Below are 17,679 nucleotides of genomic sequence, written 5' to 3'. Positions count from 1 at the left end.
CCCCAGGCTGCAAACTGCAGGTACTGGGACTTGTCAGCCTCCATAATCAGGTAAGCAAATTCCTTATACTTAGTATCTTTACACATACGTGTGTGTATGTTTGTGTATGTTTCGTTCAGTTTCTAACACAGGCTAGAACTATGTTCTAAGTCAGGGGTCTGCAAACTTCCCCACAAAGCATCAGATAGTACGTATTTCTGGTTTTGTGGTCACACATGGTGTCCATCACATCTTGTTCTTCTTAGAAAAACCTACCTAAACGTGTAAAAACTCTTCTTAATTCATGGGTCATAAAGAAACAGTCTGAGAGCCGGATGTGGCTACAGGCCACACGTGTCAATTCCTCCACTTACATATGTCAGGAATTCTCCTAATGACCCAGGGTTTTTCTCGCGTGCGTTTTGGCCTGTCTTCTGTGAGAGATAGACAGTTCCGGCACGAGTCATAGTGCGGTTTCATTTCTTCCACTATCAAGGGAATGCAGCTGTAATCCGTTTAACCCCATGTCCATGGTCTTCTCAGAACGAAATGGGGTCCAGAGAAGCTATCAAGGCCAACACACACCCTCATCTGCGTATTAAGAAGGGATTTAAGTTCTGTACCTCAAGGGGTGCCACTCACATCTGAAAACGTACTTTACTAGCTCTTTTCTTTTATAGATTTACTGAGGTATACTTCACGTATAATAACATTCATCCATTACAAGACTATGGTTCAATGATCTTTAATACATTTAAGCGGTTGTGTGACAATCACCACAATCCCGTTCTGGTTCGCTTCCAGTACGAGAAACTTCCCCTGTGCTGGTTTGCAGTCAATCCTGGCTCCCACCCTGAGTTCCAGGCGTTGCGGATCTGTTTTCTGCTTCTGCAGTTTTGCTTTTCCTAGAAATGTAATGCCTCCTCATATTACTGAGGTTCAACCACAGTGTTGCACGTATCAGAAATCCATTCCTTTCTACAGCTGAGTACTGTGCGATCATATGGATAGTAGTAAACTTTACTTGCCCAGGTGCTAGTTGGTGGACATGTGTATTGCTTCTGGTGGTTTGCTATTGTGAAGAATGATGCTATGCACATTCATATACAAGTCTTGAAAAGGACTCTTTTAAATTCTTTTAAATGAATATGTACGAGGATTTCTGGGTTATGTGGTAAGCGTATGCTAAACTTTTTGAGGATTTTTGAAATTATTTTCTGAAGTGGCTGCACCACCTTCCATGCCTACATGCATGTAGGATTTTCAGCTTGTCCGTGTCCCTGCCAACAGCAGGGATGGTCACTCTATGGATTCAGCCCATTCCTGAGGGTGAAGAGCAGCATGTGGCCGTGGCTTTTACTTGTTTTCCTGACAACACCGAACATCTTTTCACAAGCTTATTTGTCACCCAGAGATCTTTCATGAAATGTCTATTCAAAAATTTCCATTGTTTTCAATGGGTTGTTTGTATTTACTTATTATTGAGTTTTAAGAGTTCTTCCTCCATCTTGAATATGTTTCTTATCAGATAAGTGATCTGCAAACGCTTCCTCCTCATCTGTGTCTTTCGCCCATTAACGGAGTACGTCTCCCCATCTGGTCAGATGTTCCTTCATTTATGTCGGCGATGTTATGTAACGAGTTACATATGTAACTCAGTTATGTAACGAGTTCCTCTCGTTACTTCCCAGGGCTTCGAAATCGTTGTTTCTCACAATCGTGTCCACCCTGAAATGTTTTCTTGAGAGGATTCATCAGTCTCTTCATGTGGGCATAGCCAGAAGCCTACCAGTTGTTTCTGAAATTTCTTTTGGCAGATGCGACATCTCCGCCAATTCCTACAACACACCTTTTTTGATTATCCTTGCTTCTGACAGCCTGTCCAACTAATTTGTGAGTGACGTCAACTAGACATTTGCAGGAAGGACAGGAAAGACAGATTTTGCCTGGCCATGTTGCAACAGCTACACGTTCATGACCGAAGTCAAGAGTCGCACACTTAACAGACTAAGCCCCCAGGCGCCCACAGGCAGAGTGGGTTTCTCCGGATTTCTGGCTTCCAATGATACGACTTGTAGCTATGAGCAGTTCTCCACCATGAACATGATCTCATGGTTGTCAAAAGCATTCCAGGGTGGCCTAATTGTTCCTGCGCTTGCCGAGGGCCAGCTTAACTTCGACAGCCATGACAGAATAAGCGACGCACAGGAGAGGAAGGAGTAAAAAGAGAACAGATGGAGAGTGAAAGGAAGCGGAGAGGCTCAACAAATAAATGGGGCAAAGACGACGATAAGATAAGCAAGCCTGCACGGGCAGGCATAAGGAGACCCCACCTGAGCCATGCAAGCAGTCCTCGTGTCTAAGAAGGATGCTGAACCCAAGTGGTGCACCGAGCATAAGATCATGCCTACGATTTCTGTCACTGTGCTGGACATCTAGCGCCTGTGCAGGGAACGGAGGTCAGACTGTATCACTCACCTTATCAAGTTCACTTGTCAGTTTCTTATTTTCTTCAGTTAACAATACTTTTTCTCGTTCATACTGCTGTTTGAACTCATTTTCAAATTCTTCCCTTTCGCTTTGACTAACACAATTCAAAACAGAAGAGGAGAAAACAGGAAGTGAGTTAAGGATAAAACGATGATATCCCAGACTGGAGGCCGTTCCATGTTCACTCTGAAAAGTTGCACCATTTTGAATGTGCCAACTCCCAATCTGCCCCCTCAAAATTAAAAGTTACAATCATTTTCTTTTAATTCATAGGTCTGTCTGCCCAACAACATCTACTTTGTTTTCCATTTGAAACTCTGAGGAAGGCAAATGTGATTGGAAGACTTCATGACTGCGCTTGCTTTATGTGGCTGCATACATACCACCAAGTATGGGGAAAGGTGGGGTGGAGGCAAAGAGGGGGACACATGGGCGCCATTGAGCTTCTCAGCTCAAGAGTGGCAGCAAATCCTCAGTGACATTTCCAATAGTTCTCGCGATACATTCAGCCCTTCCTTCCTTCTTCCCTAAGTATGTACCTACCTACCTACACACATATGCACACACGCAAAAACTTAATATTATAAAACTTATTTATTTATGTTTATTTATTATTTTTGAGAGAGAAAGAGAGACAGAGTGAGCACGCAGGGGAGGGGCAAAGAGAGAGGGAGACACAGAATCCGAAGCAGGCTCCAGGCTCTGAGCTGTCAGCACAGAGCCTGACGCAGGGCTCCAACTCACCAACTGTGAGATCATGACCTGAGCTGAAGTCAGAAGCTCAACTGACTTAGCCACCCAGGTGCCACCTATAAAACTTATTTAAAGTGATAGTTCTGAGGGGCACAGCTGATTCACCCTTAGAGGCAAAAAGAGTTCTAACAGACTTTGTAGAAGCCACCTAGGGAGAAAGGGGAATCAGTGTTCAAACACGGAGTTGCTATATAGATGGGATCAATCTACCTATTTCTTTTCTTTTTTTTTTTTTTTAGAGAGAGTGCGTGAGAGAGCGCACAAGCATGTGTGGGGGGAGAGAGGTAAAGGGAGAGAGAGAATTTTCAGCAGACTCCACAGTGGCCATGGAGGGCCAGACATCCTCCTGGACCTCACACCCTCCTCCCCCGCCGCCCCCCGCCCGGGCAGCTCCTGCGGGCCTGCTCGTCTTGGCCAACAGGTCCTCCCTGCCACCTGCTCCCATCAGTCTCGCTCTGCACGGCACCACGGGCACCGCTCCGTCACCTGCCCTCAGCGGCCTCGGCACGAAGTCCCAATTCCTTCCTCCTTCACGACCTTGCCGCTACCTCCCTCCCCAGCCCCGCTTCCCACGCTCTCATCTGTCTTTCTGTGGTTCCACCGCAGGGAACAGCCCTGATCTTCGGGATGTGTTGCGCTCCCCTTTTCCTCCCCATCTCAGCCCGTTCTGCTACCTCTGGACTCCCTCCCACAGTTAAAGAAGTTCTATTTCTTTGGTGTCAGATAGAATTTAGTCCAGAAAACCTCGACGTTCCAAAGTTACCTCTCGTGCCTCACAGCTGCGTCCGCCCTTCCGCTTACACTTGCACATCCCGTCTGCTCTCCCGACCCGCTGTCATTCTCGGTTTGCTAACGTGGACTTTGGGCTCCTTGAGGACCAAGTATGTGCACTGAGGACTAAGGACTCCTTGAAGACTGGGGTGCGTGTGCCGCCTGCATATCTCCAGCCCCTGAACACACCGCTGGCGGTCATGAGATACTGACGGGAGGGGGAAATAACTTGATGCTTACCTCTCTCTCCGGTTTTTTTCCAATTTGTCTTTCAAAATCATAATTTCCTTGTTGAGAGCAAGTTGCTGGCCTTCTGAGTCGTGAAGTTCTTTCTTCAGGTTTTTAATTTCGTTGGCATGTATTCCTTCTCTTTTAGACAATTCTTCTTCGTAAAAGATACTTTTCTTTTCTAAATCGGTCTTTAGTTTGGTGATCTCTTGCTGATGCTCTATGCTGCACAGTCCTGGTGAGTGAGTAATTTGTTTTTGCTATAGAAGTAATAACAAAAAAGTGGTTCATCTAATGTGAATAACAAAATATCAAACAATAACTTCTCTCTGTAACATAAAGAACTGCTTATATACCTGTTGTTGTTGTACATCATCGCATAAAAAAATCTTTCTTTATTAAGGCTATTAACCTTTGGCCAGCTACAGATTGCAAATATCGTCATCAGTACGTATTCCCTTAATGTTGTACTTTACAGCCTTCTTCCTAGCAAGATTATATATGTATCTGGAATTTCTGCTGGTACTTATATAGTTACTGGCTTATATTTAAATTTCTCATTTATACACAATCATTGCTGGTGTATGGAGTGAGGGAAAAATGTAACCACGCCCTAGTTCTGATGTGGAGCCAATAAAGCATTATAAATATGTTTGTGTCTTTAGAAGACACAAATTTGGGGGGGGGGGATGAGAGAGCTAGAATGTACAGAAAGGAAAGAAAGGAGGCTTCTCCAGTGGTCCTTGGAGAAGGACAAAGGTCTGAACAAACATCTTCACAGCCGCTGGAAAAAATGAGAGGCCTCTTGGCATTCAGGTAGGGCATCAGGGAGGAGAAATTTAGTTGAAAGCTGCCCTTTTAGAAATTAGGATGAAGTATCTTCTCAGTAATAAGGTGAAAGGAAAATGCAAAGTCCAAAGTTTCTTCCAGACGGTGCTCAAGGGTAAACAGACACAGACAGAGGTCATTACCATTTAAGACCCCCTGAGCTACGAAACTTTTCTATGACTTTGTTATAAGCTATCGACGTTTCCAGGTCATCAACAAGAAAAGCTTTAAAGCCCAAAAAACCTGGGTTTATGTTTAGCGACAACAGGGAATTATACCCTGGAGGACACTGTCTCTGGTTTTTGAAAATAGTATTAAGGGCAGAAAAACTGTGAATAGTAGTTGATTTATAGTTGAAAGAAAACTGTCCTCACTTCCTCACATCTGAGGTACCTACCTTTAAAAAAAACCCAAACAAACCAAAGATGTCCACTGGGTTGCAGAAAGGACTGGGGTATCCACTGGAATAGTTAACCGTTTACTAAAAACCTACTCACGCTGTGCCTACCCCGGGCAGGACCCAGATGTACAGCCGTGTCTGGGGCGGCCTGGCGCACCCACCCTGGGCAAAGTGGGGAGAGCCACGCGGGTCGGAGTCTGTCTTGGACACATCTGCACAAACACGACGTCTACACCGACATCTGTGGCACCGACCACTTACCTATTCCCTTTTAGAATCACCTCAAGAACACCTCAGTTTGCTGCCCTGCCTCGCACACTGTGGCTGCTGGGAGAGCTGCAGCACGCACTCAAGTTTCAACTGCCTCGACGGCAAGAGCTGACAGAGATACCGCTGAAAGAAGACTTGCTCAAGTCACTTGCTGATGAGGGTGTAAGGAAACTGAAATCAAACGCTGATGAAATGAAACCATATGTAAAAAAGAAACAATCTGCCACAAAAGAACACGTCTTCTGACAGGTATTGAAGGTAATTTAGTATTAGTAAATTTATTAATAAATGTAAAAAAAAAAATCAACCCATATAATCTCAGTAGGTACCCATGCCCAAATGTATTCAATAAAATCCAATACCAAGTGCAAATACCACCCCAAGTCCCATAATAAAACAAAAAGCAATGAAATAATTCTCCTAACTTAAAAAGTACCCCTTTTCCAGCTATCAGACAAAATGCCTACTGGTGAAGCCCCAGAAATACACACAAAAGATTTAGGAATAATAACAACAGAAAGGGTGTCTTCCATGATCTCTTATTTTGCAGCATTAGTTTTTAAATATTCTGGTTGACCAAGTAACATGTGCAATAGTCACAAGAAATGATTAGAAAGGAAAGAGATACAACCACTATAATTCCACTATAATTTCCATATAATTCTTCACCCAGAAAATGTAAATAAATCCACAAAAAAGTGGCAGAACTGAGTAAAACATCTGCATGTAAGATAAACACAAATCCACAGTACTTCTGGAGAGTGGAGTGAGCAAGGATAGAACATAGTAAAAAAAAGCTCACTGCTTTAAAAAAAATCAAACAAAAATTATTAGAAACTAATAGAGACATGTGAGGAATAACAAGAGAGTAATTTATCTGAAAATTACATGAAGAAAGGAAATGTCTTTATAAAAGACCTAAAAGACTTGAAACAATATAGAAAAAATATCAACTACTTGAAAGAAAAGATTAAATGTATATGTATTTACTATTTCTCAAATTATATTCTTATAAACATAATAAAAAATTAACTATGGGAAATGGGGGTGGCAGGTGGAGTCAGATGTTCCCAGGACACAGGAAAAATCTACTTGGAAAAACGCCAAAGAAAATCTTGGAGGAAAAAAAGGAGTAAAGAGGGAGAGAGAAGAATGTTCTTTTCCGATATTAAAACATACTATAAAACTTTTAAGGAAAGGTTTTTATTTATTTTTGAGAGAAAGAGACAGAGTGTGAGTAGAGGAAGAGCAGAAAGAGAGGGAGACACAGAAATGGAAGCAGGTTCCAGGCTCCGAGCTATCAGTACAGAGCCTGATGCGGGGCTTGAACCCACACACTGTGAGATCATGACCTGAGCCAAAGTCAGATGCTTAACCAACTGAGCCACCCAGTTACCCCTAGAGTTAAATATTTTTAAACCCAATAGAAAACATGCAAGAAAAGGCAGAACTGAATACTTAACAAACTCTGAACAAAGGATAGGCCAAACTTTGAAGCAGTAAGAGAAACACTGAAAAAAATAAGAACAAACGTCCTATAATTTGAAAACAAAACAAGACCAAAATTAAAGGGCAAATGATATGGGGCACCTGGGTGGCTCAGTCGGTTGGGTGTCTGACTTCAACTCAGGTCATGATATCACAGCGTGTCAGTTAGAGTCCCGCATTGGGCTCTGTGCTGACAGCTCAGAGCCTGGAGCCTGCCTCGGATTTTGTGTTTCCCTCTCTCTCTGTCCCCCGCCCCTGCCCATGCTCTGTCAAAAATGAATAAACATTAAAAAAAAAAAGGGCAAATGATAAATTAATATAGTAGTAGAAAATATATATATTTTAAGAAATATACTTAAGAAATATACTTTTTCACTATGCAAAGGGAATTGTAAGAGAAACATTCAGATTATAAAACTAAAAAGGCAAATGACTTAAAGCAGTAATTCACAAAGAAAAAATATGATTAATAAACAGTCTACTAATAAGGCAAGAAATAAATGCCTCTTCTACTTTCAACATTTTTTGGCCCATATCAAGCGCTTCGAAGTGATCTGACAATTTCATTTCTAGGCATCTGTTATAAGAAATAATATTTAAAAAAAGCAGTGCACAGAAGTGTTCATGGTAATGATAATCCTGCAAAGGTGAAAGATATTTAATAGCAGAGGCTTGAATGAGTGGATATTTTTCCATAATCATGAAGGTTATGTTTGTGACAGTTCGGTAATGAGTGTAAGAGCTTGTATCGCACTTTCAAGTGTTAACTTGAAACAAAATCCATGTGTTAAGGGTTGAATTGTATCCTTCCCAAATTCACGTTAAAGCACTAACCACGACTAGTACCTTAGAATATGATCATATTTTAAAATATGTTCTCAAATACTGTCTGATCTGACTTGTATGTGGAATCTAACACAGTGAAGCTCTGTGGAGCAGAGGGGAGAATGGTGGCTGCCCAGGGCTGGGAGGGTGAGGGAAGGGGAGAGTGTGGGTCAAAGGATACAGAAATTCCACATATGTGGATGAATAAGTTCTGGAGATGTGGCGTGAAGCAGGGTGAATGCAGTTAACAAGACTGAATTGTATACTTTAGATTTCTAAGGGGGTGGATCTTAACTGTTCTCACCCAAAATAAAGTGAGGCTATGTTAATTACCTTGTTTTATTTACGTTAATTACCTCGTACATGCTTCACAATGTACATGTATATCTAAACATCACATGTTACACCCTAAGTATACGCGAGTTTTGTTTGTCAATCATATCTCCGTAAGAATGGGAAAAAAAAAAAAAGTAGAGTCTTTACCAAGTCTTTACTTAAATGAGGTCTTAGGCTGGGCCCTATTCCAATGTAACTGTGTCCTTATGAAAAGAAATATGGGCTCCCAATCTGGCACACAGAAAGAAAGCAGAGGTCGAGATGACAGGTAAACCAAGCAACCCAAACTATCATCACTCCACCATCACTGCTTCGGACATCTAGTTGCAATAATCGGAACAATAAATTCCGGTTTTTGAGGCCACCCAGTGCGCGGTGATTTGTGGCAGCCCTAGCAATCTAACACCACCAGGTAAAAAGCCCTTGTAGCATATGATCACAGCAACTGAAAGTATTTTTTTAACAGCCTTATTGAGCTACTATTCACATCATACTATTTGCACATTTAAAGCGTACAATTCAATGGTTTATGGATATTACATTAATGGTAAAACACATACACTATAAAGTTCTGCCATTTTAACCATTTTAAGTATAGAGTTTAGTAAGTATTACATTCAGAAGGTTGTGCAACCATGACCACCTTCATTCTAGAACTTTTTCACTATTCCAAAGAGAAATTCTCTACAACCACTAAACCACTGAAGAGTAACTCTCCATTACCCACTCTACCCAGCCGCTGGTAACCTCGATTCTACTCTTTATCTTAGTGAACTTGCCTGTTCTAGATATTTCATTCACATAGAATCATACAGTATTTGTTTTTTTTTAATCAGGCATCTCTCACATAGCATAATGTGTTCAAGGTTCATCCATGTAGGAGCATGTATCAGAGAGTCCTCCCTTTTGATGGTTGACCGATATTCTATCCTACATAAATACCACATTTTGCTTCTCCATCTGTTGATGTACACTTGATTGTTTCCACCTGTTGGCTATTGTAATATTGTTTCAAAGAACACGGGTGTACAACTATCAGTTTGAGTACTTGCTTGCAATTCTTCAGGGGACAGTACCTAGGAGGTGAATTGCTGGGTCATATGGTAACTCTGTTTACCTTTTTGAGCAACCACCAAACTTTTAAAGTGCTCGCAAATACCTGTTTTGTTTCTTTTTAACCCCCTATTTTAGCCAACCTAGTAGGTAATGGAGTGGTATCTTGAGGTTTTAACTTCATTTTCCTAATGATTAATGATGCCGAACATCTTTTCGTGGACTTATGGGCTACTAAAATACATTCTTTCGAGAAATGTCTATTCAAGTTATTTGTCCATGTTTTGATTTGATAGTTTGCTTTTTGCTGTTTAACTGTAGGAATTGTTTATATATCCTGGGTATCAAACTCTTACCATATACCTGATGTGCAGATGATTTCTTCCATTCCTTTAAAAGTGTCCTTTGATGTAATGCACCCAGGTTTTTATTTTGATGAAGTCCAATTTAACATTTTTTTCTTTTTTTGCTTATGTTTTCAGTGTCGTATCTAAGAGTCCATGGTCATGAACATTTACCCCAATGATTTCTTTTAAGAGTTTTATGGTTGTAGTTCTTATATTTAAGGTGATCTGTTTTGAGTAAATTGTTTTATATGGCATGAGCTAGGGATCCAAGTTTCTTTGCATGCAGACATATAGTTGTCTTGGCACATAAACTGAAGGACTATCCTTTCCTCATTGAACAGATTTAGTACGATGTTGAAAAGCACTTGGCCACAATGCAGAAGTGCATTTCTCCACTCTTCATGCTATTCCAGTGGCCTGTGTTTCTACTCTTAGGCCAGTACCACATGCTTTTTGTTACTGTAAGTTTGTTTTAAAACTGGGAAGTCTGAATCCTCCAATTCTGTTTTCTTTTTCATAATTGTTTGGCTGCTTAGGGCCACCTGAAATTCTATATGAATTTTAGGATCATATTTTCCATTTCTGCAGAAAGGGCTGTTGGATTTTTACTAGCAATTGTAATGAACCTGTATATCTCTTTGGGTACCAATGACATCTAAACAATATTAAGTCATCCTATCCATAAACAAAGTATGTCTTTCCATTTATTTATGTCTCCTTTAACATCTTTCAGCAATGTTTTGTAATTTTCAGTTCACAAGCCTTTAACCTTCTTGGCTGAATTTATCCCAAGGAAGTTTATTCTTTTAGCTGTTACTAGAATTGAAATTGCTTTTACAAGGTCCTTTGTGGATTGTTCACTGCTGGCTTACGGGCACAAAGCTAATTACTGGGTGTTGGTCTTGCAACCCCAGGGTCATCTTGTTGCCTACTTATTGAGTTTTAAAAGTTTTCTGTACATTTTGCATAACAGTCTTTTGCAGAGCAGAAATTTTTAATTTCTTTTAAAACTTAAAAAATGTTTACTTTCGAAAGAGAGAGAGACAGGGTGAGAGCAGAGGAGGGGCAGGGAGAGAGAGGGAGACATGGAATCCCAAGCAGACTCCAGGCTCCAACCTGTTAGCACAGAGCCCAATTGGGGCTCGAACCCACAAACTGTGAGATCATGACCTGAGCTCAAGTTGGATGAGATGCTTAACCAACTGAGCCACCCAGGCACCCCAGAAAATTTTAATTCAATTGAGTCTAGCATATCCATTCTTTAGTTCATGAATTGTGTCTTTGGTGTGTTATATAAGAAGACACAATCCTACCAAAGTCATCTAGATCTTCTCCTATGTTATCTTCCAGAAGTGTTATAGTTTTATATTTTACATTTAGGTCTGTGATCTATTTCAACTTGATTTTTGTAAAGGTTGTAAGTTTCATTCATTCATTATGTGGATGTCTAGTTGTTCAGCACTATCTGCTGAAAAACCAATCTTTACTCCATTGTATTGCCCTTGCTCCTTTGTTAAAAATGACTTCTCTGTATATTGATTCACCAGTGCCACACTGTCTTGATTATTGCATGTTGACAGTAAGTCTTTAAGCCAGGCAGTCAGTCTTCCAATTGCATTCTTTTCCTTCAATATGTGCTAGCTATTCTAGGTCTTTTGTCTCTCCATACAAACTTTGGGTTTAATGTGATAATATCCACAAAAGGACTAACTGTGATTTTGATTGCGAATGCATTAAATCTACAGATCGAGTTGGGAAGAACTGACATCTTGATATTGAATCTTCGTATCCATGAACATGGAATGTCTCTCCATTTATTTAGTTCTTTGATTTCTTTTATCAAGAGTTTTATAGTTTTCCCCATATAGCTCTAATGCATATTTTATATTTATACCTAAATATTTCATTTTTGTGGGTATTATTAGTATTGAGTTTTAAATTTCAATTTCCACTTGTTCATGGCTGCTGTATAGGAAAGTGATCGGCTTTTGCGTATTAATCTTGTATCCTGCAACCTTCCCATAAAGTCTAATTAGTTCCAGTCCTTTTGTCAATTTTTCTGATTCTCTATATAGATGAACATGTTGCCTCTGAACAGACCATTTTACATCTTCCTTCACAATCCATATACCTCTTATTTTGCCTTCTTGTCTTATTGGATTAGCTAGGATATCCAATAAATGTTGAGACCCATGTTGAACCTTAGTGAAAAAGTGTCAAGTTTCTCACCAATAAGTACAATGTTAGCTGGTATAAGGCAGCTGACTTAATGATTGATGATGGTGTTAAGTTCATCTATGTCCTTACCTACTTTATGTCTCCTGGACTTGTTCATTTCTGAAACAGTGGTGTTGAAGTTTCCAACTAGAATAGCACAGTTGTCTATTTTTCCTTACAGCGCAGACAGTTTTTGCCTCATGCATTTTGATGCTGCACTGTTATATGCATACATGTTAAGTACTGTTATGTCTTCTTGGAGAAAGGATTCCTTTATCATTATCTGATGCCCTTTTTATTCCTAAAAACTTTTCTTAGTCTGAACTCCTCTCTGAAATTAATATAGCTACTCCCACTTTCTTTTAATTGGTGTTAGCATGATATGTCTTTCTTGCCTCTATATTTAAAGTGGGCTTCTTATAGACAAAATATATATCTTGATTTTTTTTTATCTAACCTGATACAATCTCTGGGTTTTTTTATTAAAAAAATTTTAATGTTTATTTATTTTTGAGAGAGACAGAAACAAAATGTGAGCAGGTGAGGGGCAGAGAGAGAGGGAGACACAGAATCTAAAGCACACTTCAGGCTCTGAGCTGTCAGCACAGAGCCCAATACTGGGCTCAAACTCATGAACCGTGAGATCATGACCTGACCTGAAGATGCTTAACTGATTGAGCCACCTAGGTGCCCTCACAATCTCTGTTTTATAACTGATATACTTAGGCCACTGACATTCAAAGTGATTACTGATATGTTTGGATTAATATCTACTATATTTGCAACTGTTTTTCTATTTTTTGGTCATGCTCTTTATTCCTGTTTTTGTCTTCTAGTCCTTTTCTGTCTTGGTTTTAATGAAGTGATTTATATGATCCCATTTTCTTTTATTTTTTATTTTTTAAATGTTTTATTTATTTCTGAGGGAGAGAAGGACAGCATGAGCAGGGGAGGTTCAGAGAGACAGGGAGACACAGAATTTGAAACAGGCTCCAGGCTCTGAGCTGGATGTCAGCACAGAGGCCGATGCGGGGCTCTAACCCATGAACTGTGAGATCATGACCTGAGCTGAAGTCGGACGCTTTAACAGACTGAGACACCCAGGCGCCCCCATAATCCCATTTTCTGTCTGTTCTAAGGACAGCAGTTACACTTCCTCTTTAGTGGTTGTGCTATAGTTTGCAGTATCTATTTACAACCAATTCCAGTCTGCTTTCACAATATATTCTACCACTTCATGAGTAGTGCAAATACTTTAGAATAAAATAATCCTAATTCCTCCCTCCTAGCCTCTATATCATTGCTTTCATTCATTTCAGTTTTAAACAAGCATATAGAAGCATGTGTGTATGCACATATAATCAAATGCATTATTATTACTTTGAACAAACTATTAGACTAAGAAAAATAAAAGTATTTATTTTACCTTATTCCCTCTCTGATGCTTTTTCTTCTTTTTTTTTAAACTTTTTAAAATGTTTATTATTTTTGAGAGAGAGAGAGAGAGAGAGAGAGAGAGAAAGAGAGAGAGAGAGAACATGCAAGTGGAAGAGGGGCAGAGAGAGGGAGACAGAGAATCCAAAGCAGGCTTGGTGCTGTCAGTGCAAAGCCTGACCCAGGCCTTGAACTCACAAACTATGAGATCATGACCTGAGCTGAAGTTGGATGCTCAACCACCAGCCACCCAGGCGCCCCCCTGATGCTTTTTCTTTGTGTAGTTACAAGTTTCCGGCCTATATCATTTTCCTTCTTTGCAGAAAACTCCTTTTAACATTTCTTGCAAGCAGGCTTAATGGCAACAAATTACTTACATTTTTGACTCAAACTATTTCTTTTTGTTTCACTTTTGAAGGGTAATTTTATAGGGTACAAAATTCTAGGTTAATTTTCTCTCAACACTTCAAATATTTCACTCCACTCTCTTCTTGTTTGCATAGGTTTCTGAGAAGTCAGCTGTAATCCTTGTCTTACATCCTCTATAGGTAAGGTAGTGGTTTTTTTTGCTCTGGCTTTTAGGATTTTTCTTTATCTTTGATTTCTATAGTTTGAAAATGATATCTCTAGGTGTAATTCTTTGGGCATTTGTCTAGCTTGTATTCTCTGAGCTTCCTGGATCTATGGTTTGGTGTCTGATACTAATTTGGAGAAATTCTCAGTCACTGTTCTTTCAAATATTTCTTTTGTTCCTCTCTCTTCTCATTCTGATATTCCCGTCAGACATGTCATAAGCTTTATACTTGTTCCACAGCACTTGCATCTCTCTTCTGTTTTTCTTTTTCCAATTGTTTTTCTCTTTGCCTTTCAGTTCTGTCAGTTTCTATTTAGATATCCTCAAGCTCAGACAGTCTTTCCTCAACTATACCGAGTGCCCATTAAAGACTAGGTTTCTTTTTTTTTGAAGTGAATTTAAATTTATTGTCAAATTGGCTTACGTACAACACCCAGTGCTCATCCAGCAAGCGCCCTCCTCCATGCCCATCACCCATTTTCCCTTCTCCCCCAACCCCCATCCACCCTCGGTTTGTTCTCTGTTTTTAAGTCTTTTGTGGTTTACCTCCCTCCCTCTCTGCTTGTCACTATTTTTTCCCCTTCCCTTCCCCCATGGTCTTCTGTTTACTTTCTCAAGATCCACATATGAATGAAAACATAGGATATCTGTCCTTCTCTGACTGATTTATTTCACTCAGCAGAATATCTTCTAGTTCTATCCATGTTGCTGCAAATGGCAGGATTTCATTCTTTCTCATTGCAAGCAGTATTCCATTGTATATATAAACCACATCTTTATCCATTTGTCAGTTGATGGACATTTAGGCTCTTTCCATAATTTGGCGACTGTTGAAGGCGCTGCTATAAACAGTGCGGTACATGTGCCCCTATGTATCAGCACTCCCGCTTCCCTTGGGTAAATTCCTAGTAGTGCTATTGCTGGGTTGTAGAGTAGTTGTATTTTTAGTTTTTTTGAGAAGCCTCCACACTGATTTCCAGAGCAGCTGCACCAGTTTGCATTCCCATCAACAGTGCAAGAGGGCTCCCATTTCTCCACATCCTCGCCAGCATCTGTAGTTTCCTGAGTTGTTCATTTTAGCCACTCTGACCGGTGTGAGGTGGTATCTCAGTGTGGTTTTGATTTGTATTTCCCTGATGATGTGTGACGTTGAGCATCATTTCATGGTGTCTGTTGACCATTTGGATGTCTTCTTTGGAAAGGTGTCTAATCATGACTTCTGCCCATTTCTTCCCTGGATTATTTGTTTTTTGGGTGTGGAGTTTGGTGAGTTCTTTATAGATTTTGGATACTAGCCCTTTATCCGATATGTCATTTGCAACTATTGTTCCACATTCCGTTGGCTGCCTTTTAGTTTTATTGTCTCCTTTGCAGTGTAGAAGCTTTTGATCTTGATGAAGGTCCCAAGAGTTCATTTTTTGCTTTTAATTTCCTTGCCTTTGGAGACGTGTTGAGCAAGAAACTGATGCAGCTGAGGTCAAAGAGGTTGTTGACTGCTTTCTCCTCTAGGGTTTTGATGGTTTCCTGTCTCACATTTAGGTCTTTCATCCATTTTGAATTTATTTTTGTGTATAGTGTAAGGAAGTGGTCTAGTTTCATTCTTCAGCATGTTGCTGTCAGTTTTCCCAACAACATTTGCTAAAGAGACTGTCTTTTTTCCATTGGATGCTCTTTCCTGCTTTGTCAAAGATTAGTTGGCTATACATCTGTGGGCCCAATTCTGGGTTCTCTATTCTATTTCCTTGGTTTATGTGCCGTTTTTGTGCCAATACCATACTGTCTTGATGAATACAGCTCTGTACTAGAGGCTTAAAAAAAAAAAATTTATTTATTTATTTTTAGTAATCTCTACACCCAGCATAGGGCTTGTATTCATGACTCCAACATCAAGAGTTGCATGCACTTCAAACTAAGCCAGCCAGGTGCCCCAAGATATTCTTAATTTCTGTTACAGTATACATCTAGCATTTCTTTTTAGTTCTTTCTTAGAATTTCCATCTTTCTTTTTACACTGTTCATGTATTCTTCCATTCTCTCTACTTTATCCATTAGAGTCCTCAGCATATCAATTAATCATAGTTTTAAATTCCCAGTCTCATAATTTCAACATCTCTGCCATGTTTAGTCAGTTCTGATACTTGCTGTCTCTTCCAACTCTATTTTCTACCTTTCAGTATATCTTGTAATTTTTTTGTGATAGGCACACACAATATACTGGGTAAAAGGCATGGCTGTAAATAGGCTCTTAGTGATGTGGTGGGGAGTTGTGGGGAGAGGGGAGAGGGGAAGTGTTCTATAATCCTAGGATTAGATATCAGTCTTTTATTGAGCCGATGCCTCTGAACCATACACTGTACACCCTGTCGGCTTTGATCTCCCCCTTAGTTTGGGCAGGATGACTACAGCAGGCTGGACTTAGATATCTTACTTGTCTCAAGTCCATTAGGCTTTGATAAACTCCAGCAGGTTAAGCTCTCATTGAGGAGTTTCTTCTGAGAGCAGGCTGTGTTACGAAGAACAGGATGGTCTGGTATATTTCAAAATGGTTTCCATTACTGTTAGCACAAGGGCAGTTTTCTCTGATATTCTCTGGGAGAACCTGGTTAAGGTCCAGGAAGTAAAACTCACAAAAGTGTGGGATCCTGCCAGTGACTGTGTTCTCTGGAGATTTTATCTCTTAGACTTGTCCACACGGAACCTCCAACGATTTTTCATTTGTAGTTCAGGTTTTCATACACTGGCAATGATTCCTACAAAGGTTTCTGTTCTGTTGTGATTCTCTGTATTTGCCTGTCTGTACCTCCAAATGTAAGAGCAGCGGTTTGTCTTGTGATGTCATTTCTCTTATAGGTCTAAGAAGAGTTGTTGATCTTTTTAATTTATTCAGCTTTTAATTTGTTCAAACAAAGTACCTTCCAAGCATCATCTATGCTGGACTAAAAATTAGTAGTATTCTTTTGAATATTTTTATATATAGAATTATGTGATCTGGGAAGAGATAGTTCCTCCATGCCCTTTCCAGTTTGGATGCCTTCTCTTTCTTTTTCTTGTCCATTCCTCTGGCTAGATACTTCAGTATAATGTTACACAGCAGTGGTAAAAATGGGCATACTTGTCACATTCCTAATGTTAGGGACAAAAGTTTTGTTTGGTCAACACTGAGTATGACGTTAACTGTGGGCTTTTCATAAATATCTTCCATCATGTTGAGTGCATTCCTTTCTATTCCTAGTTTTCTGGGAGCTTCCTTCATGAAAGGATGTTGGATTTTGTAAAATGACTTATGTGCTTCAATTAAGGTGATCATTCCTCCCCAGGTTCTATAGTGGTTTATTTTCTTAAGCTGAACTACGCTTGAATTGCTGAAGTAAAACAATTTGTCATAGTACCTAATCCTTTTAATATCGTTTTGGACTTGGTTGGCTAGCATTTTGTTGACGATTTATACCTCATTAGGAATGTATACTGATCTGTAATTTTCTTTTCCTGTAATGTTTTTTTTTTCTTGTAATGTGTTTTTTTCTTGTAATGTGTGTGTGTTTTTTTTTTTTAAATGTTTCTTATTTATTTCTAGAAGAGACAGAGAGACAGTGTGAGCAGGGGAGGGTCAGAGAGAGGGGAGTCACAGACTCTGAAACAGGCTCCAGGCTCTGAGCTGGCAGTCAGCACAGAGCCCGACGCGGGGC

The 17,679-nt window shown here is 39.9% G+C and overlaps 1 protein-coding gene across 1 annotated transcript in view; it reads right to left on the bottom strand.

The window, feature by feature from the left end:
* Nucleotides 1-17,679, bottom strand: part of CDC42BPA (CDC42 binding protein kinase alpha) — a 285,304-nt gene that overhangs the window by 77,424 nt on the left and 190,201 nt on the right. The window contains exons 18-19 of the mRNA XM_077779914.1: nt 4,234-4,481; nt 2,458-2,563 (exon numbers count right to left, since the gene is read on the bottom strand). Of these exons, the coding sequence (XP_077636040.1) occupies nt 2,458-2,563; nt 4,234-4,481 (354 nt within the window). The remainder of the gene's footprint in view (nt 1-2,457; nt 2,564-4,233; nt 4,482-17,679) is intronic.

The sequence above is a fragment of the Crocuta crocuta genome, unplaced genomic scaffold, assembly GCF_008692635.1.
Source record: "Crocuta crocuta isolate KB4526 unplaced genomic scaffold, BGI_CrCroc_1.0 scaffold322, whole genome shotgun sequence".
Taxonomy (NCBI): domain Eukaryota; kingdom Metazoa; phylum Chordata; class Mammalia; order Carnivora; family Hyaenidae; genus Crocuta; species Crocuta crocuta.
The sequence above is the reverse complement of the archived record's forward strand: the minus strand, read 5'-3'. Positions and strand labels throughout refer to the sequence as shown.